Source organism: Haematobia irritans, chromosome 1, assembly GCF_050003625.1.
Source record: "Haematobia irritans isolate KBUSLIRL chromosome 1, ASM5000362v1, whole genome shotgun sequence".
NCBI classification, from domain to species: Eukaryota; Metazoa; Arthropoda; class Insecta; order Diptera; family Muscidae; genus Haematobia; species Haematobia irritans.
In genome coordinates this window covers 12,718,900-12,744,417 of record NC_134397.1, presented here as the reverse complement: position 1 = coordinate 12,744,417, position 25,518 = coordinate 12,718,900, and the positions used below count along the sequence as shown (strand labels likewise).

At 33.1% G+C, this 25,518-nt stretch overlaps 2 protein-coding genes and 1 long non-coding RNA gene across 4 annotated transcripts; 1 reads left to right on the top strand and 2 right to left on the bottom strand.

Moving 5' to 3' along the window:
• Window positions 1-18,440: 18,440 nt before the first annotated feature.
• On the bottom strand, window positions 18,441-19,245 carry SdhC (Succinate dehydrogenase, subunit C). The gene is made up of 2 exons (XM_075289295.1): window positions 19,116-19,245; window positions 18,441-19,056 (listed from the first exon to the last, which is right to left on the bottom strand). Coding segments are annotated over exons 1-2 (522 nt in total). The 5' UTR covers window positions 19,118-19,245; the 3' UTR covers window positions 18,441-18,536.
• Window positions 19,246-22,712: 3,467 nt separating this feature from the next.
• On the bottom strand, window positions 22,713-24,046 carry LOC142220266 (uncharacterized). Of its 2 annotated transcripts, XR_012717851.1 has the most exons (4): window positions 23,724-24,046; window positions 23,554-23,615; window positions 23,062-23,488; window positions 22,713-22,997 (listed from the first exon to the last, which is right to left on the bottom strand). It is a non-coding gene; the product is annotated as an uncharacterized LOC142220266 (long non-coding RNA). The 2 variants fall into 2 exon arrangements; XR_012717850.1 differs by having other exon boundaries at window positions 23,554-24,044.
• Window positions 24,047-24,145: 99 nt separating this feature from the next.
• Window positions 24,146-25,364, top strand: Tctp (translationally controlled tumor protein). Its single transcript, XM_075289294.1, has one exon. The coding sequence runs from the start codon at window positions 24,268-24,270 to the stop codon at window positions 24,784-24,786; it is 519 nt and encodes a 172-aa protein (XP_075145409.1). The 5' UTR covers window positions 24,146-24,267; the 3' UTR covers window positions 24,787-25,364.
• The last annotated feature ends 154 nt before the right edge of the window (window positions 25,365-25,518 follow it).

Below are 25,518 nucleotides of genomic sequence, written 5' to 3'. Positions count from 1 at the left end.
CAGGCTCACTTAGACTATTCAGTCCATTGTGACACCACATTGGTGAACTTCTCTCTTATCACTGAGTGCTGCCCGATTCTATGTTAAGCTCAATGACAAGGGACTTCCTTTTTATAGCCGAGTCCGAACGGCGTTCCACATTGCGGTGAAACCACTTAGAGAAACTTTGAAACCCTCAGAAATGTCACCAGCATTACTGAGGTGGGATAATCCACCGCTGAATAACTTTTTGGTGTTCGGTCGAAGCAGGAATCGAACCCACGACTTGTGTATGCAAGGCGGGCATGCTAACCATTGGAGGTGGCTCCCCTCCTAACACCTTAATATATACCACATAGTCCATACGTGGTATATATTAAACTAAAAAGGCCGACTAAATACGTATATAATTAAGTTTAAAGTTTCTATAGAAATAAAATTTTGACAAAATAAAATTTTGACAACATTTTCTATAGAAGTAAAATTTGAAAAAAAAAATTTCTATAGAAATAAAATTTGGAAAAAAATCTATAGAAATAAAATTTTTACAACATTTTCTATAGAAGTAAAATTTGGAAAAAAATTTCTATAGAAATAAAATTTTGACAAAATTGTCTATAGAAATAAAATTTGGAAAAAAAAAATTTCTATAGAAATAAAATTATGACAAAATTTTCTATAGAAATAAAATTATGACAAAATTTTCTATAGAAATAAAATTTTGACAAAATTTTCTAAAGAAATAACATTTTGACAATGTTTTCTATAAAAATAAAATTTTGGTAGATTATTTTTGGCTCGAGTGGCAACCATGATTATGAACCGATATGGACCAATTTTTGTGTGATTGGGGATCGGCTATATATAATTATGGACCGATATGGACCAATTCTTGCATGGTTGTTAGAGACCATATACTAACACCACGTACCAAATTTCAACCGGATCGGATGAATTTTCTCCTCTAAGAGGCTCCGGAGGTCAAATCTGGGGATCGGCTTATATGGGGGCTATATATAATTATGGACCGATATGGACCAATTCTTGCATGGTTGTTAGAGACCATATACTAACACCACGTACCAAATTTCAATCGGATCGGATGACTTTTGCTCCTCTAAGAGGCTCCGGAGGTCAAATCGGGGGATCGGTTTATATGGGGGCTTTATATAATTATGGACCGATGTGGACCAATTTTTGCATGGTTGTTAGAGACCATATACTAACACCATGTACCAAATTTCAGCCGGATCGGATGAAATTTGGTTCTCTTAGAGGCTCCGCAAGCCAAATCGGGGGATCGGTTTATATGGGGGCTATATGTAATTATGGACCGATATGGACCAATTTCTGCATGGTTGTTAGAGACCAGATATTAACACCATGTACCAACAATCGCAAGCCAAATTTGGGGGTCCGTTTATATGGGGGCTATACGTAAAAGTGGACCGATATGACCCATTTGCAATACCAACCGACCTACATCAATAACAACTACTTGTGCCAAGTTTCAAGTCGATAGCTTGTTTCGTTCGGAAGTTAGCGTGATTTCAACAGACGAACGGACGGACGGAGGGACGGACATGCTCAGATCGACGAAGAATTTCACCACGACCCAGAATATATATACTTTATGGGGTCTTAGAGCAATATTTCGATGTGTTACAAACGGAATAACAAAGTTAATACACCCCCATCCTATGTGGAGGGTATAAAACGCTCCACAAAAATTGTAACAATTCAGAAAATAGCCGCCCAAAGTAGCCGACCTAACAGAAAGTGGTGTTCATTTTTGGTAAACGCCCGTTCTTGGTTAAGTGAACATTCGGAATAATAATATCGATATTTATAATTAAAAAATGAATAAAAAACATTGTTCTACAAAAATTGTAGCACTTGGAAAAGTAGCCATCTAAGCAGAAAATTGGTAAACGTCTGTTCTAGTTTTCGTGGACATTCGGAATAATAATAATATCAATTGCAACAATTAAACAAATGAATAAAAACGCAATAGTCCATTGATCTACAAAAAATTGTTGCCCTTCAGAAAGTAGTCATCCAAATATACTCAGAGAATACAGATTGGTTGTGACAATCGAATTTATTGCCAACCTCCTTTTGGCAGTTGTAGCAACTACAAGTTGGCAGTTGTGTCACCCGACTGATTCGGTCGACATAACTAATACCACATATGATGTTGGTTAGGTTCTGCCGGCGATATTGGTTGTGACTACCTTCATCATTCGGTTCTGTTGCCCAACCTAAATAATACTCATGACCGAATTAAAAATATATTTAAAATCAAATTTTATTGGATGGTATACCATCCAATAAAACTTGTCAATTTCGAAATTGCCTTTATTGCCTACTGCTGCGATTTTCAAGAAGGCTATTCTACACCGAAGTGAACGCCGTCAATGAAATGTGTGTGTTTTTTGGTAAACGCGTGTTCCTGGTTTGGACTGGACATTCGCACACAATTTTGGTAGAGTATTTTTCTCTTTATGGTATACCCGAGTCCAAACATCTGATCCATTTTTGGGAGCCACTGTGCGCCTTGCATAAATAAGGTCGTGGTAAACCCCAGTTTCAACCGAACACCAAAAAAAATTTTCTGCAGTGGACTTGTTCGCTATAACAAGGAAGGGACATTCTTCAATGATCTGAACATGGAATGAGGCAGCAATCATAAATAAGAGAGAAATTCAGCACCTGTGGTCTACCTATAAAGGTATAGACCTAACCTATAGATAGACCTAAACTAACCCAAACCAAGACCCATTGTGTAGGGTTTGCCACACATCACGGTGGATAACAAAAAGGTAATAGGACGAATTTTGTGGTAATTTTCAAATCTATATCACAGGAGAGTGAAATGACGGACTTGATAGGACCATCCTATAGTGGAGGGTTTTTTTTTGACTACCCAAGATTTCCATGCAAAACCAAGATCAGAAATTATTATACCTCCCCCTCTTATGATACAAGCTATATGAAAATAAAGCTTATTTCAATTTATTTAATCATCAAAGTAGAATGAATGGAGAAACTAAAAACCATGGGTTGAAATTTTTTAAAGCGAACAAAATAAAAATATCCCTTTACACCGTGCAAGGTAAAAGTTTCAATTAAACCAATGTAGCCATTATTTGATTCGGTCGTCAATGCTGCCCCACCAATGATTTTTATATGGGCAACCAGGTAGATGAGTTTTCAAGGAAACAAACAAAAAAAAATTATCAATAAACCAATTTTCTTAAACAAGGCACTCTCTTCTCTCATTCATCGTACAAAACAATGGCATTTGTATGGCCACCAGAACCAACAAAACCAAAGGCCGAAGCAACCAATAATGAAATGAAGCAACAATGAAGAATTTCGATGAATTGCTGCCACCGCTCGTATATGAATCAAGTGCTTAAGAAGTGGGGGAGCGAAAAGGATTGTTCCATTTCCATTGTCTAGGGAAACTTCAAAAGTACCCTTAAAATCAACTTAAATGATATTAGGTCGGTTTGTGGGTCGTTGGATGGCTGGTGTCCATATTTTTTTTTTTCTTCTTGGGAATACTTCCTATTTACCATCTATAGCCAAATGATACAGTTGCTTAGTAACCACCAGCTTCCTGATGTCAGAGGACATTCGCTTATCCTTTTGCTTGGTAATGTTTCAGGTAACAATACCCAACAAAATTTTAACCAGAAACTTTATCCAATGAAATGGAGTCGCCAAAGAGTAATGAGAAAAACAAAAAACCAAAGAGTTAACTGAAACATCAGAATGTTAGAGGATAATAGCAACTTTAGTTAATTAAATTAAATAAGGTTTGTCTTTTAAAGAAACCCTCTTAAATTTTTGTCTTGGATATAGATTTTCTGGCATTTCATTCAAGAATTTTTTAGAGTTTTTTATACCTTCCACCATAGGATGGGGGGGTATATTAACTTTTCCCTCCAGAAGCCTTTCTGTATTTAGACAAAATGGGCTACATACAAAACAGTGAAGGTGTCCCAAAGTTTTATCATCCCACCCAATAAAGTATATATATGCTGGGTCGTGGTGAAATTCTGAGTCGATCACACAAAAAATTTTTTGCTGGTTCAATCACGAAATTAATTGATCCAATTATTTTTTTAATTGAAATGTCTTCAATCACAGATATGATAGTAGCAATTAAAAAATTAATTGATCCAATTAAAAAATTAATTGATCCAATTAAAAAATTAATTGATACTATTAATTTTTGTTTCAATTGAAAAATTTGTTGAATCAATTCAATTTTTAATTGGATATTTTTCAAACTCAATTAATGTTTTAATTGGAAAAAATTTCGTGAAATTTTTTTCTGTGATCTAAGCATGTCCGTCCGCCCGTCCGTTTGTTGTTGTATCATGCTTCCGAAAGAAACAAGCTATACACTTGAAACTTGGCATAAGTAGTTGTTATTGATGTATATCGGATGGTATTGAAAATGGGCCATATTGGACCACTTTTACGTATAGCCCCCATACACGCAAAGAAAAAAACGTTTGGAAAACGTGTACCGAAAACGTTTTTCTTTTGTTAGAGTTTTTTGAATTACTTCGAAATTTTTAAACTTTTATCGCCAAAAAAATTCGTTTGTTACAAAATTTTTATTTTTTCAATAAAAAAGTTATTTTTGAAACAACAACACAGTCCATTTCGTTTATATCAAACACTGTTCTTTTCTGACTTTAGGTCTTTAATAAGACACATTTTACAGTTCAAAATTTAATATACTACAATGTAATGTTGAACATTTTTTCGGAATATTCCGAACATATCTGGAATATATGTAAAAAAAAAAACAAACTTTGGTCGGAGCAGGGATCGAACCCACGACCCTTGACATGCAAGTCGAACGTAGCAACCACTGCTCCACGGTGCCAAACTAAATGTTTGTTTCTGTTAAACTTTGTTTATTTGGTTCGTGGGCGCCGCAAGCTATGCTATATAAATATAAGTTATATGGATATTTATCTATTGATGACCATAACAGATACATAGCTCAGTGGTTAGTGTGTTGGCTTACAAAGTGCATGGTCCGCGGTTCGATTCTCCGTCCAGGCGAAAGGTAAAAAAATTTACAAATCTATAAAATCGTATAATTTCTTCTACATTGTTGGTATTACAGGAAAAGGTGTTAAGAACTAAAAAACCTCGTGGATGTGAGAAAGATGTAAGGGAAAATGCAATTAGCAAGAAAACAATGTTTTTTTTTTTTGAGTTTGTCTTTATGAAATCCTGGAAAAGAATAAACGTTTATCACAAAAAGTATATACTTTTCTTCCAAATACACTTCCTTACAGTGAAAAGCAAATGAGAAACGAACTTTGTTTGTCTAAAATTTCGTTTGGGAGGAAAGAATTATTTTTTTGCGTGTATAAACCGACTCCCAGATTTGGCTTACGAAGCCTCTTAATTTCATACAATCCGGTTGAATTGGGTACGTGGTGTTAGTATATGGTCTGTAACAGACATGCAAAAAGGGGTCCTTATCGGTTCATAATTATATATAGCCCCCATATAAACCGATCCCCAGATTTGAACTACGGAGCCTCTTGGAGGAACAAAATTCATCCGATCTGGTTAAAACTTGGAACGTGGTATTAGTATATGGTCTCTAACAGTCAGCAAAAATAGGTCCATATCGGTTCATAATTATATATAGCCCTCATATAAATCGATCCCCAGATTTGACCTCCGGAGCCTCTTAGAGAAGCAAATTTCATCCGATCCGGTTGATATTTGGTATGTGGTGTTAGTATATGATCTCTAACAGCCATGCAAAAATTGACCAATATCGGTTCATAATTATATATAGCCCACATATAAATCGATCCCCAGATTTGACCTCCGGAGCATCTTAGAGAAGCAAATTTCATCCGATCCGGTTGAAATTTGGTACGTGGTGTTAGTATATGGTCTCTAACAACCATGCATGAATTGGTCCATATCGGTTCATAATTATATATAGCCCCCATATAAACCGATCCCCAGATTTGACCTCCGGAGCCTCTTAGAGAAGCAAATTTCATCCGATCCGGTTGAAATTTGGTACGTGGTGTTAGTATATGATCTCTAACAGCCATGCAAAAATTGGCCAATATCGGTTCATAATTCTATATAGCCCCCATATAAACCGATCCCCAGATTTTGTTTTGGAGCCTCTTGTAGAAGTAAATTTCATCCGATTCAGTTCAAATTTGGTACATTGTGCTAGTTTATAGCCGTTAACAGGGAGCCACCGTGGTGCAATGGTTAGCATGCCCGCCTTGCATACACAAGGTCGTGGGTTCGATTCCTGCTTCGACCGAAGTTTTTCAACCGTGGATTATCCCACCTCAGTAATGCTGGTGACATTTCTGATGGTTTCAAAGCTTCTCTAAGTGGTTTCACTGCAATGTGGAACGCCGTTCGGACTCGGCTATAAAAAGGAGGTCCCTTGTCATTGAGCCTAACATGGAATCGGGCAGCACTCAGTGATAAGAGAGAAGTTTACCAATGTGGTATCACAAAGGACTAAATAGTCTAAGTGAGCCTGATACATCGGGCTGCCACCTAACCTAACCTATCCTATATACTCGTAAATAACGTACGATATTTCAACCGGACTGTATATAAATAACGTACGATATTTCATCCGGGTCGGATGAAATTTTGCCCTTCCAAGAGGCTCCGGAAGTCAAATATGGGGACCGATTTATATGGAGGTTATACCTAAAAGTGGTCTGTATGGCCTATTGATCGGATGATATTGCATCCGACCTATATCAAAGTCAAATTTTAAGTCGATAGCTTGTTCCGTTCTGAAGTTGAAATCACGCTGATTTCAACAGACAGACGGACAGTTGAACAGACATTGCTAGATATACTTAGAATTTCACCACGACCAATATTTCGATGTGTTACAAAATGAATGACGAAGTTAGTATACCCTATTCTATGGTGGAAGGTACAATTTTACTATATTCGAATTTTGCACTAGGCAGTCCCTAATTTCCTAAACTTTTTAAATTTTATCTAAATTAAAATTATTTTGAACTCCGTATCACGGTTGCCACAGTTGGTAGAATTCTACAATAAACGACAGTTTTTTTACTGTTAGGTAGTTTGGTAGAATTCATGATGTTTTGGTAGATTTTGCAAAATATTTCTCTCCAGTTAAAAGGAACTTCAAAACTTTAACAAAATTTTTTATAGAAATAAATTTTTGAAAAACTTATTTATAAAAATAAAATTTTGACAAAATTTTATATATAAAAAAACATTGAAAACATTTTCTATAGAAATAAAAATTTGACAAAATGTTCTATAAAAACTTTCTATAGATATAAAATTTTGATAAAAACTTGCTGAAGAAATAAAATTTTGCAAAATAATATTTTTTAACAAGAATTAACAAAATTTTCTATAGAAATAAAAACTTTCTATAGATATAAAATTTATAAAAATAAAATTTTAACAAAATTTTCTATAGTAATAAAATAACGACAACATTTTCTATAGAAAGAAAATTTGGACAACATTTTCTATAGAAATAAAATTTTGACAAAATTTTAACAATTTTCTATAAAACAATGACAACATTTTCTATAGGGATAAAATTTTAACAAAATGTTCTATAGAAATAAAATTTTAATAAAATTTTCTATAGATATAAAATTTTCACAAAATGTTCTATAGAAATAAAATTTTAAAAAAATTTTCTATAGAAACAAAATCTTAACAACATTTTCTATACAAATAAAATTTTGACAAAATTTTTATAGAAATAAAATTTTGACAAAATGTTCTATAAAAACTTTCTATAGATATAAAATTTTGATAAAAACTTGCTGAAGAAATAAAATTTTGCGAAATAATATTTTTTAACAACAATTAACAAAATTTTCTATAGAAATAAAAACTTTCTATGGATATAAAATTTATATTTATTTATTTATTACAAGATTTACAATCATAATAAATTATGAAAATAAATATAAAAAAAAAATTAGGTGCTAACAACAAAGGTTTTTGACCTATAAAATTTATATAAAACTTTCTAAAGAAATACAATTTTCCAAAATATTATTTTTTAACAACAATTAACAAAATTTTCTATAGAAATAAAATTTGGACAACATTTTCTATAGAAATACAAATTTTAACAAAATGTTCTAAAGAAATAAAATTTTAACAAAATTTACTATAGAAAAAAAAAATTTACAAAATTTTCTATACAAATAAAATTTTAACAAAATTTTCTATAGAAATAAAATTTTGACAACATTTTCTATAGAAATAAACTTTTGGCAAAATTTTTTATAGAAATAAAATATTAGCAAAATTTTTTAGAAACAAAATGTTGGTAAAACTTTCATACATATACAATTTTGATAAAAACTTTCTGAAGAATTATAAATTTGCAAAATAATATTTTTTTGTATATTATGGATGTTTTTATTATATTCGACCTGTATATAGATTTTCCAATTGATAATTGTTGATAAAAACGAGCTCGAGGTCTGGATGATTAATTTTTATTTATTCAATATTTCGTCTTTTCATTGAAAGACTTCATCGGTTTTCAGTTTTTGTTCTTTTCAAAAATTTTCCCGATGAAGTCTTTCAATGAAAAGACGAAATATTGAATAAATAAAAATTAATCATCCAGACCTCGAGCTCGTTTTTATCAACAATAATATTTTTTTGTTTCATAGTTTTTGGTAAAATTTTCTCCAAACTTTGGTAGATTATTTTTGGCAACGGTGGTCCGTATGAAGCTAATGACACTTTTACATTTTCTTTTTTTTTTCATAATGTGTTAATTATATCCTATAAATTTTCTTGAATTCTTCGAACTATATGTATATATTGTTTGTAAGTGTAAGTCTAAGTATTTAACTAATGCGTGTTTACTTCTCTTTCCGATTCATGGTAACTACTTGGGACATAATTTTGTTGGTTCTCCACATTCAGCCAGAATTTTTTCTATTTTCGGCAATATTTTAGAGTACATATTAATTTCGGTTACGAAAACATTTGATCTCATAAGCATTTCCCGTATTTTATTATCCTCTTCTTCAGGCACTGTTTTGATAATCAATGACTTGTGTGTTACATTGCTAGCATCTTCAATTTTATAGACAATTTTACAACAAAACATGATACTGGTATACTGATCTCCCTTCATAGTGGCGGGACTTAAATCAATATTACTAATTTGAAGTAAGCAAATTATTATAAAAAAAGTAAATTGTACAAAAAAAGAAATGTTTATGAAAACTTGATATGAAATTCATAAAGCTCCATCCAGTGTTTGGTATCTTTCGTTTAGCTTATTATTAGAATTTATAAATATATATTTTTATCTTACAACAATATGTACATATATGAGACGTTTCATATTAATTAACAGTTCTGTAGTTTGTCTTCACAACGCAGGTGGCGCTATATTCTTTTGTAAAGTAAAAATTCTACACACGAGTTTTAATTGTCATAATTATAATAATCCGATTTAGGTCAAATATGCTCCAACAATAATTAATAAATTATTGATACAATTAAAATTTAATTGATTAAAATTCGACTTTTTTGTTGTTAAAGTTCGATTAGTCGATTTTGACCAACATCTAAATCGAAACAGGACTTACATGACGATATACAGGCATTTCAGGCAATTAGACTTCCAACACCATCAAAATTACCAGAACGAAATCGACGAAAACAAAATCGCTGAATCCGATTTTTCTTATACAATCCGAGATACAAATAAACAACTTCATCTATTGGAATAGTAATGGATTTAGTTTTACTATACCGATATAATCACTCCCTTCCTTGCATTAATATTAAAAATAAATTAAAATTAATTTAAAATGATGGATGCCGCTAAAAATCGAACTCAGGTCTACAAGCTGGCGAATAAGACATTATTCCCAACTATTTTAAATGAAACCATATTGAACGGCAAAAGATATAACATTTGATAATAAAAACAAACTTTGTACCAAGGAATTTTATAATAAAAAATACTTTTCTCCTGGACGCTAGGTTAATGTCCTTTTCGATATAATCAACAACCTGCTAATTCTTGTAGGCTGGGAAATGTTTTCATTGTTCTTTTGAACTGATTTAATGTATATATAGGCATGTAGTCTAAGATGCAATTTTATTGCAGGATAAAAGACAAAACAAAGAAATCATACACCCAAAGAAATTTGTTAGTAGACACAAGAGAAAAATCTGCTTAAAAAGCAACAGCAAGGAATATGTTTGCTGATAACATTTAAGAACTGTTAAGGATATTATATGATAGGATAGGATGATATAAAAAAAACTATTTTTGGATCTTGGAAATAATTTGGGTATATGTTTACGAGGGCGGTTCGGAAACTTCTTAGTCTATCAATGAAAGAGAATGGTTACTTTTTCAAAAATATTTTTATTTTTCAATATAATCTCCTGAAACTTCAATACACTTAGTCCAACGCTTTTCTAGCAATTCTATCCCTTGATTAAAATAGTTTTCCTCAAGGTCTTCAAAATAGTGGTTTACAACTATAATTGCATCTTCATTTGAGGTAAAACGCTTGCCAGCAAGGATTTTTTTTAAATTTGGGAACAACTAAAAGTCACTGGGAGCTAAATCAGTAGAACAAGGTGGGTGGTCAAGCAACTCGTACTTTAATTCGTTGATTTTAGCCATTGTTAAAACACTCTTGTGCGCTGGTGCGTTGTCTTGATGAAAAATTGTTTTTTGTGTTGTAAGCCAGGATGTTTTTCTCGAATTTGTACATTTAATGGATCCAAAAGGTTGCAATAGTACTCTGAATTTATTGTTTTACCCTTTTGCCGATATTCAATTAATAAAATACCTTTGAAGTCCCAAAAAACCGTAGCCATGATCTTACCAGCCGATTGAATTGTTTTTGCCTTATTTGGGGCACTTCCTCCAACTTCAGTCCATTGTTTGGATTGTTCTTTTGTCTCTGGAGTATAGTGGTGGATCCATGTCGCATCAACAGTTATGAAACGACGCTTAAAATCCATTTTATTTTGCTTAAAACGATCCAAACAAGCTTGAGAAATGTTCATTCTTATGCGTTTTTGATCGACTGTTAACAAATGCGGCACCCATCTGGCAGAAAGCTTTTTCATTTGTAGTTCTTCATGCAAAATTAAATGGACTCGATAATTTGAGATGCCCATGATATTAGCAATTTCACGCACTTTTATTCGTCGATCATTCAATACCATATCATGCACTTTGGCTACAGTTTCTGTTGTTGTTGCTGATTTTGGACGTCCACTACGTGGTTCATCTTCAATGCTTGTACGACCATGTTTAAATTCAGCAACCCAATTTTTTACTGTTGCATATGAAGGAGTACTTTCACCTAATACATTCACCATATTTCTGAATTGAATTTCTTTTATGTAAATATTTAATGACAGCACGCATTTCTAATTTTTCCATTGTAAAAAAATTGCGGATGCGTCTTTTTTGAACACCTGTTTCTATATGAAGGAGTTGCCAGATCGAAACAAAATTTAACATGTATTCGTAACAGAGATGGAATTTTCCAAAACACTTAACTTTTTTTGTTTATACCGCGCTTTTTGTGCTAGGCTAAGAAGTTTCCGAACTGCCCTCGTAGAAGGAAAATATTTTACGAATTGTCTACAGCTATACTACAAAGTACAAACAAATAACTGTAAACGCCGCCTTCTGTTTTAGCAAGCTTTTTTCTATGAGTGTTGCAAAAGCAAATACAATACAAGTGCATTAATACACAACAACTTCCGCCGCCTTTCATTCATTGAAACTACTAATTAAATTCGTACCTTGTTTCCTCATATTATCCTTTAGACAAAAGATGGGAAATAAAAATAAAATAAGTGGATATAACAGTGTGTTGATCGGCAGAATAAATCATCAACAAATTTATACAAAGCGCTCAATTAAACTGAAACCAAAAAAAAAAAACAAATATAATCAAATGAAATTAAGATATTAAATAAAAGACTACATGATGTTATATTAAATTAATCAAAATTAAATAAATTCAATTGAATAAAATTAAAATACTAAATTAAGCTTTTAATTATATTAAATTAAATTAAACGTATATATTCGACACAGATTTTTTTTTGTCCTAAAATATCTCAAAATCTCCAATATCAGGCAAATCTGATAAAAACTACGGTCGCGACCATAAGCGTAGGAAGGCCTCTGGGGAGGGGGCTTAGACCCCCCCAGAAAAATTTTAGCCCCCCCAGAATTTGAAACTCTATTTATGATTTTCCATTTTTCAATAAATGTCAATAGTTTTTTTAATTTTTATAAAAATTAAACAAGTATATACAATCGCACAAATTTCCGCTAAAGACTTTCATGAACAATCGAATTACTTGGGTTGTGGTAGCAGTTGCCGATGGCAATGTTTGAAGTCAGATATTTATGAAATAAAGCTGTGGTTGAACTTATGATTGATTTAGTTTAGTCAATTTAATTAAAAAAATAGTAATTGATATTAAAATTATTCTTTCATAAATTAATATCTTAATAATGCTGCGAAAAAGCGTTGCCAAAAAAGTAGTGAAAATGTTCTTTTTTGGTCTAGAAGTGGTGCAAAATTGGCGGAGAAGCAATGAATGTAATATGAGCTTGTCATAGGACAAATGTCCACCGTTTCAACAGCCGTTGCAATGAATTTGCATCACTTCTTAAGGTGAGATCCGAATTCGGTGTTTTGAATGTGAATTAAAAAATTTTTTCCCAAATAAATAATTTTTATATGTTTTTATGATTTTTAATGCATTCTGACGCTTGTTTGAAACGTTTTTCCTGGAATAATTTCCAAAATTATCGATTTTTCTATAATGGATTTAGCAGTTTTGTGGCAAAATTTGAATAATTTGTACCAATTTATTTATTCTTACTCTTTTTTTAAACTATTTGAAAAAAAAGAAAACAAAAAATTACACATTAAAATATGAAAAAAATAAGTAAAAAAACTTCCTGTGTAGTTAAAATAATTGAGGACATTTTTGGAAGTACTTTTAAAGTTGTTCCTTTAGAACAACTCACAATTTTTTTGCTGGGAAAAGTGTGGAACTACTTTTAGTTGCTTTATTATAAATTGTTTGTCGAGTTATTTTGATGTCTAATTTTTTATTCAATTTTATGAAATAAAACATTAATTGAACCTATAAGTTCAGTCTATAAATTTTAGCTAGGGGGGCTATAGCCCCCCCTAGGAAAATTGTCTAGCTACGCTAATGGTCTGGGTTAACCTATGTCATTTTTTATACCCTCCACCATAGGATGTCATTCCGTTTGTACCACATCGAAATATTGCTCTAAGACCCCATAAAGTATATATTCTGGGTCGTGGTGAAATTCTGAGTCGATCTGAGCATGTCCGTCCGTCCGCCCGTCTGTTGAAATCACGCTAAATTCCGAACGAAACAAGCTATCGACTTGAAACTTGGCACAAGTAGTTGTTATTGATGTAGGTCGGAGGGTATTGCAAATGGGCCATATCGGTCCACTTTTACATATAGCCCCCATATAAAATTGGTCCACATCGGTCCATAATTATATATAGCCCCCATATAAACCGATCCCCAGATTTGACCTCCGGCGCCCCTTGGAAGAGCAAAATTCATCCGATTCGGTTGAAATTTGATACGTGATGTTAGTATATGATATTTAACAAACATGCCAAAAGTGGTCCATATCAGTCCATAATCATATCTAGCCCCCATATAAACCGATCCCGAGATTTGGTTTTGGAGCCACTTGGAGAAGCAAATTTCATCCGAGTCAGTTGAAATTTGGTACATTGTACTAGTATATGGCCGTTAACAACCATACCTAACTAGGTCCATATCGGTATATAGTTATATATAGCCCTCAGATAAATAGATCCCCAATCACACAAAAATTGGTCCACATCAAGTTCATAATTGTATATAGCCCACATATAAGCGACCCCCATATTTCAATTCTGGCTCTCTACGTACCGTGCAAAAATTCATATCGATTCGTAATTATTTGTAGACTTATCTATACATACCTTTTTTGTCTAATATATACCACGTATGGACTAACTCACAATTTAGAAAACGATGTTAAGAAGTTTTAAGATACCACAACCCAATTATGTTCGATTGTGGATGACAGTCTTTCGTAGAAGTTTCTACGCAATCCATGGTGGAAGGAACATAAGATTCGGCCTGGCCGAACTTACGGCCGTATATACTTGTTTTTAATTCAGATTATTATTAGTTTAAGCAGATTATTTGTAGTTTAGGCAAAAAAATGCTAAAAGGACAGTACTTTGCATATTTCATTATAACTTGATGGGGAATAGCCCAAAGCAAATTTTCACAATGTTTGTATTTCGTAAAATTGATTATTAAAGAAAAGTAATCGTGAAAAAATGACGATTTTAGCGGCTAAACTCGAACTTAATACCCACCTTTAATTGGAAAAATGTTCGTGAAATTTTTTTCTGTGTGCCTCTAAATGCATATTCATTATTTTCTTATACTTGATTAACGAAATCCAAATCCCTCCCATGATATTCTACCCAAAACTATGCATATCTGTATATACACCACCACTGACACCACTGTACACAAATGACAATAATATTAAGTGGTGCTTTAGCAGCTCCTTAGTTCTTAACTTCCTGTATTGTTCCTGCTACCCCCTTTTATTTATTTATTAAAACTTAAGGAAAACAAAGTTGAAGTACTTTCTCTCATTCTATTCGACCCCCTATAGAGTCAGCTTTGCTGCATCTTGGAAATTAGATGGTAAAAAAAACATAATAAACAACAACAAAAACAAAAACAAACTATGTGTCCATACAATCAACGACAACAGAACGCTGCGATGAAGGTAAATCCAAGGCGTTTGCATCCCTCAAGCAAATAATACAATGGTGGCCAGACAAACGTTACTGACTTATCGTTGAGTCAAAGTAGGAAGTGAAAAAATCAGCATTGTTCGAAGATACTTTCACATGGAGTGGCAAGATTTATAACGCGCCATTGTTTCCACTCTATTAAGGTAAGGAACTCCAAGAACTACTCATTCACTCTTTTGTTAAGTCCAACTAGGGAATGTGAATGGTGGATGGATGGATGGATGTATAGATAGATAGATGGCGGAATGAATGAATATCATAGCCCAACCAATGGCCATTCATTTTATAGCAAAATAAAAAGGTTTATGCTCCATATACCCATATAGAATACCTGTAATGAGAGAGATGGCTTAAGATTTCATGGTGATTAATATGGAGTCAGACGTGGGTTTTTTATTTCCCTTATCCGTATACCAGAAAGTATCTGACTTTAGTCTGCTATAAATCAATCACTTCTTCTATCTGCTTCTGTACTTTCCTTGAAACGTTTACGTCCCAACATCATCACCTTAACAAACTGTCAGTATTTAAACGGTTCGTTTAATGAATATTCATTTTTATGGCCAAGGGTCTCCGGTACGTGTATAATTAATATTGCCAATCACTCAGTTGGTAGTTATTTCTTCAACAACTCCAAAATTATCCCCATTTTATTTGCTAAAGAAAGTTTAAGCACGACAACATGATGGGAAAAAATGCGATTTTGCATGGAACAAAATATAGATGAGCTAAGGGACAATTATACATTTAATTCATAGCCCTTCAATTGGAAGGGGTATGAATTCAATTCTTTTTAGTGGGGTAATCGCCCTCATTGGTATTATTGTAGTTTTGTTTCGCCTATTAAATTAATGGGTTAAGGCCCTATTAACATGTATGCCGAACGAGGAATGCGTTAGTATTACATGATGGGGTCTTTTATCGGCGGGTGTGGGAGGACAATAATATGCACTTTACGTAAATTATTAAGCTCATCACTTGTTGGACTTCCTGTTGAACATTTAGGTTAGTTATAGTGACAAACCCTTGTTTCAGGCTCACTTAGAATATTCAGTGGATTTCCATACCACAAATTGTGAACTTCTTTGGTATCAATGAGTGCTACCCCACACTATGTTTAGCTCAATGACAAGGGACCCCGTGTCCCCATAGTGGTCGTTGAAGGTATTCCGACGAGGTAGCGCCTATCATGGCTCGATATTTGTTTTATAAATAAATGAAAGGAGAAAAGTAATTTCTGGATTTTGCTAGATTGGTTGCCGTTCGTATTTTATCAGCCTCCAAAATGCCTTCGACAAATTCGGTTTTAGCACTTCTTTACAATTTTCGCATGGCCAAATGCTGTGAATTTGTTTTTCAGCAAAGTTGTAGCTTTTGACTACGCCAACAAAAATGCTGAATATATTAAGTCGGAAAATTGTCATCTTCATGCTAAAAATCGCAAAATGTCGAAAAAAATTTTTTGAACTATTGAATATGTTACGAAATAGTCGAGGGAAGAAATGTAGCCTATAAAATTATGAACAACTTTGTAGTACATGCCAACTTCATATGAAATTTTAGAAAATAATTTCTTGACAAACATCGATGCTGAAATAGCAAATTGTTTGCTGTTTCAGCAAAAACTGCTGAAACAGCAGTATTTTATTTGCTGAAACAGCAGATAGTGTTTGCTATTAATTTTTCTTTTTCTATAACTATAAACATTTTTTTCTACCTGACACTACATCTTCTTTCATGGTCGTGGCAAAATTATGAATAGATTCTGTAGACTTTTAATAAGACAACTTCTTTAACTAGTGCTTCAGATCATCACAATGGACTGAATAGTCTAAGTGAGCCTGAAACTTAATGGATGGATTTTTATTAGGGTTTAAATTAAGACGAAAGCGTCCACATTTGGTTACAAGAAGTAGAAAAATATTAGCAACACTGTTCGTCCATCCATAAGCGTAGGAAGGCCTCTGGGGAGGGGGCTTAGACCCCCCCAGAAAAATTTTAGCCCCCCCCCAGAATTTGAAAACCGATTTACGATTTTACATTTTTATAAAAATTAAACAAGTATATACTCGTACAACGCACAAAGTTTCACTAAAGACTTTCATGCACAATCGAATTACTTGGGTTGTGGTAGAAGTCTGATATTTATGAAATAAAGCTGTGGTTCAACTTATGATTTAGTTGAATAAAAAATAGTAATTGATATTAAAACTATTCTTTCATAAATTAATATCTTAATAATGCTGCAAAAAAGCGTCGCCAAAAAAAAGTGCAAATGGTCTTTTTGGATCTGGAAGTGGTACAAAATTGGCGGAGAAGCGATGAATGTAATATGAACTTGTCATAGAACGAATGTCCACCGTTTCAACATCCGTTGCAATGAATTTGCATCACTTCTTAAGGTGTGATCCGAATTCAGTGTTTTGAATGTGATTTAAAAATTTTGTGATATTTTCCCAATAAATAATTTTTATACTTTTTTATGATTTTTAATGCATTCTAACGCTTGTTTGAAACGTTTTCCCTCGAATATTTTCAAATATCGATTTTTCTATAATGGATTTAGCATTTTGTGCAAAATTTGAATAATTTGTACCATTTTATTTAATCTTACTCTTTTTTTAAACTATCTGAAAAAAGAAAACAAAAAATTACGCATTAAAATATAAAAAAATGAAGTAAAAAAACATCCTGTGTAGTTAAAATAGTTAACTTCTTTTTTTTGGAAGTGCTTTTAAAGTTGTGCCTTTAGAACAACTCCCAATTTTTTGCTGGGAAAAGTGTGGAACTACCCTACGGGAAATGGATCAACCACAGAACTGGTACAGGACTAGTCCCTGGTGTGTATGGACCAGTCCCAGATCTGATCAAAACGTATGGAAGGGACCGTCCACTTTAACATGGGTTTGTCATTGACGGAGTAAACTTATATTTTAGGACGCGTCTTGGACTCATCCAAAGGACACGTCCTGGGACAATTTAGCAGGAGCAACCCATAAACAGGTCCTCAGGAACCAGTCTCGGACAAACTCTTAGAAATCTTGCTTCATTCAGGAAATTGGTTCTACGCGCAACCATGTCTATAAAAAACTAATTTCTGCAATTGGCATCTAATTAATTAAAAAATGTATTCTCTTCATTAAATTTTTGAATATTTTTCGATTACTTTTCGTTTCGATTAAATTTTAAATGCACAAATATGGATAACATTGTATGTGCACTAAATTTAGATTCCTGGTCATTTAAAAGCTTAATATATGTATTATAAACATAAAAACATTATATGTATATAATTATTTACATCGAACTTGGATTGGTTATCGTGCTTGCTTCAGAGTAACGGCTAGATTATGTCCATATTAATAAGTTAAACCGTTTTGCTTTTCTACCTTTGCACATAAACAAATACCAAAACGACAACAACAACAACAACAAATACCATATGATTTAGCCATTCTTTCTAATTGGTAAAAGCAACAATGATTGCATAACCTGTCACTATTTGAATACAAATTGTTTGTTTTTGTGGAAAACACTTTACGCTTATAATTTATTAGAACTCGTTATTTGGTGCCATTTGGCAAATTAAATAGATTTTCTAAATTTAGTTTACAACATGGCCAGAATAGCAGCCAAGACGAAGCTTACACCAACCATTGCATAACCTGAAGAATAGACTTCCTTGATTTTCAGCATACGGCCGGTATCCCAAAGCAAATGACGAACACCATTGGCTGTATGGAAGGCCAAGGGATAGGCTATCATGAATTTCAACACAGACAATGTACCGGAACTCAAGTGCAATCCTTCAATAACTGAAGCATAGTTGGCAATATCTTGGGGTGAGGTGAGGGCAGCCAAACCCAAGGCCCAAACTCCAGCAGTGAGGGCTACACCGGTGCCACGATGGGTAATAGACAACATAGAGGTCAATTGTGGTTTATAGATGGTCAAGTGGGGAGACATTTCACGTTGAAGACGTCCATTTCTTTCGAAGAAACTTTCTTCTTTGACAGTGGAGGCGACTGGCACTACTTTCATTGTGACATCCCGGACATTTTGAGCCCGGGACATTTGAAGGCCCTGACGTAGAGCTGGAGAACGGACCAGGGAACGTGTGAGAGCGTACCTGTATATAACAAGACCATATTTGTAATAATTTTCCCATTTAATTACATAAAAACTTACATTTTATGCTAGTTTGGTGAAAAGAAATTTGCCTCTGCTTCTTCTTATTTTGCTATGTGTCAAATGTGTTTTTATTATTTTTGGAGAGATTTTGTATTTAATCTATTACATTAATAGAGCTGAATTACTCAAAACGTACTCTCGCCAAATCGTAACGACACTCAAAAGACCGTTAACGTTTGCTACTTTTGAAAGTTCATAAAATGATACTACATTTAGCTAAGAGCATTATTTATTATTTGCTTCTTAGATTATTTATAATCATAATCAAAAATATGAAAATAAATACAGTTAGTACCCTACAACTAAGATATTCTACCTAAATTAAAGTTAACATTTTTTAAACGGGATGCCATGTCCCTGCCAGCATTTCAAAGTTCCATTTCATCCTCATCGCTACCACAGACTCGTAAATGTCACCACAACCATCGCGAACTGTGATGGGGGAAGCATATCAAAAAGTACAAAATGTACATGAAAGTATTTTGTCATCACTACTGTTAGAACAGCCATTTTATTTTTTGTGAAACGCCAAGCGCAACCAGCTTGTTATATTTTATTTAAATAAAAACGAAAATAAAGTTCTGAAAACATAGATATTACGCTTAAAATTGTGAAAGGTATATGGTGAACAATTTTCGACTTTCCAAATAGAATAAAGTGATCGTTTTTCAAATATTTTTCCAGGCACGCTGTCTCCATCGAAAATAAACAAACTGGCTGATAGACGCTGCAATATGTAACTTGCTACTTAAAACTCAACATCATTGTTTTATTAATGCAAAAAATTATGTTAAATGTGATGAGATAAACCGAAAAATGTTATATTTATAAGAAATTACAAATGTTTAATCAAATCAATAAACATCTACACAATCGTGTTTTACTTGACCACAATGATTCTTCTCCAATTACCTTGAAATGAACTTTTTCTGATAGTTTGCAGGGGTTCTTATTGGCGTCCTTCGAAATTGATCTAAATAGGCACCTAATAATTGCACTGATGAGATACTTTTTCGTAGTAACTTGGCGTGGTACAACTTCTCAATAGTGACGGCGCTTTTCCGACGAGTTTTTGATGTCGTATATGATTGTTTTCGACGTAGTGGGGATTCTCTGAAGCGCCCCCAAATTCAAAAAATGTTGGCAGGGATATTACAATGTGTTTAACATTTGTGAACATTTTCGATATTAACTGATGTTGTTGCCTTTAAAAGATCAGAGTGACATTTTGAACCAAACATAATAGTAGGTTCAGCTTCGATTAGGATTATTTTTTATAATACCCGGTATTATAGTTGGTTTTCTCATTGATTGCTAAGTTATATCATTTGTTAATATTTTTAAATAATTAAAACTTCTCTGTACCATATCCCAATTACGCAGAAAAATGTCGGCAAAATAATTTTAAATTTCTGTCTAATAGGTGTTCCTATTTCTCTTTATTATTCATTTATAAACTAGTTTATGGTGCAATTGTCCCGATTTACTTGAAAACGTACCCTTTGGAGACATTTCTGCCTCTCATCATTATGTTAAAAAAAGCTCGTAGCTGATAACTATCTCGTCTATATAGCCCCTCTATTGGTTAGTAGTTGTTCCACATCAAGTTACTAAATTAGAGTATCTTTATTATTTATCTATTTTGAAACAATTAAACATACCTAATAAAAAAACGTATCCAATATCTAAGTATAAGATTCTATACAAATATCACTTTTAGATACTCTCAATTTATTTAAAAAAGCAAATGTCATTTTATAATGTCCTTATCGACACAATATCGACAATGGTTTTCCTAGTAACTTCTGAATTCTTCACGTCAGAGCTTTTATCCATGAACGAGCAGTATGTTTCGAGAAATATCTGAAAACAAATTCACATTATACCACAATAAATTTCTTCATGTAATTTATAAGAAGTTAGTTACTCTTGGTGTTTCACAATATATTAATATATATTAAACCTCATACACATTACACATTCAAAATCTACTTTAACTAGATTTCAACTGTCAGTTGCCTTATAAAAATGGGATTTCAAATCCACTTTTAGTAGATTTCGAGCCTAATGTGAATGAGCTATTACATTGTAACTAGTTTAATTATAAATTAAAAATTCTCAAATTTTATTTGTAAGAGCAGATCCGTCTAAAACACCCATATACTACGCACATGAATATTTATACAGAGAAAGGGCCCATGATACCACCTACTATTTTATTCTATTACAAATATGCTTGTGTTTACAATTTGCTGGCATCATTGTGGGTTCTACACAGTTGTTCATTCTAGAAAACAAAAGTGTTTTATTTATTAGCAACAAAGCATTAAACATTTAAAACGAAAATATTTTGAAGTCCATTTTATATGGTTCTTAAGTATCCATAAATTAGTTAGTCCAATTTGGATGTAATATCACAAATCTATTGCCATCGAATAAATTTTCTACTACCTTTCCATAACCGGCATAGGTAACCCAGTCAATCGCCACACCGCTTGTCATTCCGCTATTCAAGCATACCCAATAAACACAAACGTTTGAAAAATACTAAAATGCAATAATTTTTCAAACATTTTTTCAAAGGATTAGGGTAATATTCAAGTTGAGAAATTGTTGAGAAAATCGCGTTCTCAACAAAAAACAGACATTACCCTCAACAGTAAAATTCAACACAATAGCAATAATCTCTCAATTGTAATCCTCAAATTGAAATGCATTGCTACTCAATAATTTCTCAAACAGTTTCCAATGTGAGACAAATTAAAAATTAATATTGCTGCGAATATTTTCTAACCACAATTTGCATGAAAGTCAATCCCAGTTCTTACTGACGTCAACACTAAATTTCTAGTGATTTTGTACATTTTATTAATTTTTTTCGTTAAAAATATAATAATATTAAAAATAACATTAACAATACATAAAAATAATAATATGTTATAATACCAATCAAAACATAATTATCTTATTAAAGGTATTAATAGCTAAAACTATCAATACAACTTTAAATAACTTAAACATTTTTCATGTATAATTTCCCCCATAATGTTGGTGTCACATAACTGTTAATTAATTAATTATTAATTAATATGCTCACAATTTCAAATAATTACTATCGAGGAACTTGATGGCCTGCGTGTTAGAATAGATTCCATCAAGAGGAATTCACAAAATATCAAACTGATGACGGAATGTAAATTGATGTAATGCACATTTTCATCCAGAAGTTCTTGATTTAGGAACTGTTGCACTTTGTTTTGTTGTTGTTGTAACAGTTTATTGTGATCTCATCCATTTCATGTTATACGCTTGGTACATCAGCTTGTTGGCAGATCAAGGAACTCTGCGACTAAGGTGGGGTGTGTCCAGAGTGATCTGGTGGTAAGTCGGGTTGGTTTGGCGGGGCAAAAGAAAAGATGACGCGTGTCGTGTGGCCCTTGGTTGCAAACTGGACAAACGTCAGCTACGCTGCTATCAATCACCGATATGTAGGAATTGAGGCGGCTGCACTTGCCGTGGGAGGTCTCTTTCCTCCGGTGCTATGGGCGGTGGTCGGACTCCAAGAACAGGATTAACCTTGTAGCTTCTCACCGCTTCAGCTACAGTATCCTCATGAATCCTGTTCAAACCTGCCTGGTACGCTGCTTGATCTAGAGGCTCTCTTTTATAGCGCTGGATCTCGCGCTCTAGATTATGTATATCAACCCTTACGTTCCTGGGTGGTGGTTGTGTATCCATAAGATGGTGGTTTGGATGATTACTTTGTTTTAATTGGTTGCACTTTGCAAGTTTTCTGGAATCTTTTCTTTGTTGTTTCCTTCATCATTTTTTCACCGGTCAACATCTTCCAAGAATATAACATCCAATGATTTTAGTTTTCTGCAAAACAATCGAGTTTTGTGATTTCCATTACGTTTTCATTTCACTTTTTATTTTGACTTACCAATTATAATTACCGTTTTGGATTAATTTCAGTTTTATGTCAATAAAAATAACTGACCACGTACTTCGTGGCACAAAATGTATTGAAAACCACAAAATTCCTCAAGAACGTTGGTGTCACAAAATTGTTGTAAAACTCATTAAAATTCGGGAAATTAGCAAGGAACTTGATGACTAGAGAGTTAGAATAAATTTCCAGCAATTTCAATTCACAAAATATCAAATTAAACCGATGATGCGATGTAAATTAAACTATAGGCGTGATGCGAATTATCACCCAGTAGTTGATATGGAAAAGCATAAATACCAAGTTTAATTCATTGTACTTTGATTTATGGAAACTTTCTCTTTTCGATAAGCCACCATCATTTTTCATTGGTCAACCTCTTAATGTTTCCAAGAATGCAGCATCCAAATATTTTAGTTTTCTGCAATGAGATTTAAACTTAGTGACTTCTCTAAAGTGTTGATTTAATTTTTCATATTGACTTACCAATTATTATAAACTATTTGAAGCAGTTCCAGTTACTTGTCCAACATTTTTTCATCGGTCAGCTTTTTAATGTTTTAAAGAACGTAGAATCCATAATTTTAGTTTTGGGCAAAGAGATATAATTTAGTGTCTTCCTTAAAGTTTCATATCATTTTTTTATTTTCACTTACGTATTATTAGAAACTATTTGGAGTAAATTCAGTTTTTTGTCTAAAATGTTTTTTATTTCTTTCAATTGACCACGAACTTCGTTGCACAAACAAGTATTGAAAACCACATGGTTTTTTCGTTGCATTTTAGGGTAGTGTTTTGTCAAAGTTTTCTCATATGATCTTCAACCCCTTTTCAAAGATTTCGTCAACATTTTGGCAAATTGGAAGTAATTCGCAAACAATTTGAAGATGTATTGAATATGAGCTGTTTCAAGTCAAGTTGAATTTATGTTGATAATTATAGTTACCCTCAAACTGAAAAGTTGTTGCATTTGAAAAACGCTCATCCTGTGTTTATTGGGTATTCTATTAAAAATAATCGATAAAACTGGTTAAAAATCGATTAGTAAGGTTAATCGTAATCGATTTTACACACACGCCATTTTTCTTTCTTTTCGCTGAAAGCTTGAAACGTGTCGGATTTCCCTCTCGGTGCGCTAGGAACGAGATTTAATTTTTCCATCTTTTCTCTTATTCATCAACAAAGAAAACCTCCGCAACCATGAAAATCTACAAGGATATCATCACCGGCGATGAAATGTTCGCTGATACCTACAAAATGAAATTGATTGATGAAGTATTGTATGAGGTTTACGGCAAGGTTGTCTCTCGTACCGAGGGTGACATCAAAATTGAAGGCTTCAACCCCTCTGCCGAAGAAGCTGACGAAGGTACCGACACTACAGTGGAAACAGGTGTTGATGTGGTCATGAATCACCGTTTGCAAGAGTGCTTTGCTTTTGGCGACAAGAAGGGCTTCACTTTGTACTTGAAGGACTACATGAAGAAGGTGTTGGCCAAATTGGAGGAAAACAATCCCGACCAAATCGAAGTCTTCAAGACCAACATGAACAAAGTCATGAAAGATATCTTGGGCCGATTCAAGGACTTGCAATTCTTCACCGGCGAATCCATGGACTGCGATGGTATGGTGGCCATGTGTGAATACCGCGATATCGATGGACAAAGTGTGCCCGTATTGATGTTCTTCAAACACGGCTTGGAAGAAGAGAAGTGCTAAAATATCCCACACCTTCAAACACTCACCAAACCAATCACATCTCTTTTTTTTATACAGTCGCTAAATTATAGTTTCAATTTTTTAACTTAATTTTTAAGAAAGCCAACCAGACGACCATGTTTTTTTATTTGCGATACATCAATTTTCTTTTTTTTGTTTGCTAGCGTCATTTTATTTAAGTCCCGTATCTATTTTTGGTTCGATTTTGTTTAGAGAAAATGAAAAGAAGAAAAAACACTAAGACTCAATTTACATGTAAAACAAGAAAATTATAATATATTTAATATAAAAAAAGAAACAACAAAAACAATATAATAAAATTATGTATTTAAAACAAGGATTGCACACTTTGTATGAAAGCGTAATGACGCCGCAAGTGACTAGTTTCTGTGGCCAATACAGCTGCTGCTTGCTTTTGAAGCACTTAGAATGGCAGCTATGGAATTTATTTTTATGTGTAAATTTGAGTAAGCAAACAAAAGCCTAATTGTAATGCAAAGAAACATAATATGGAAAAGAAGAGCATCGCATCGCATTTGCTAAAAAATAAAAAAGAATTTAAAATGAACAAACAACAATATGTTTTCTTTTGATGAGTCATTTGTTTTAGGTGACCGATTATTGTCTGAAATGAGATTTAAAATGGTTCAGTTTGTAAGTATATGCAGATGTTGTTATACATCGCCCTTTAGGTTTGTTGAACCATCGCCCTTCGCGCATTTCTTTGTTAAC

Coding starts and splice junctions, on each gene's coding strand:
- Tctp (XM_075289294.1), top strand. CDS start 24,268: ATGAAAATCTACAAGGATATCATCACCGGCGATGAAATGTTCGCTGAT.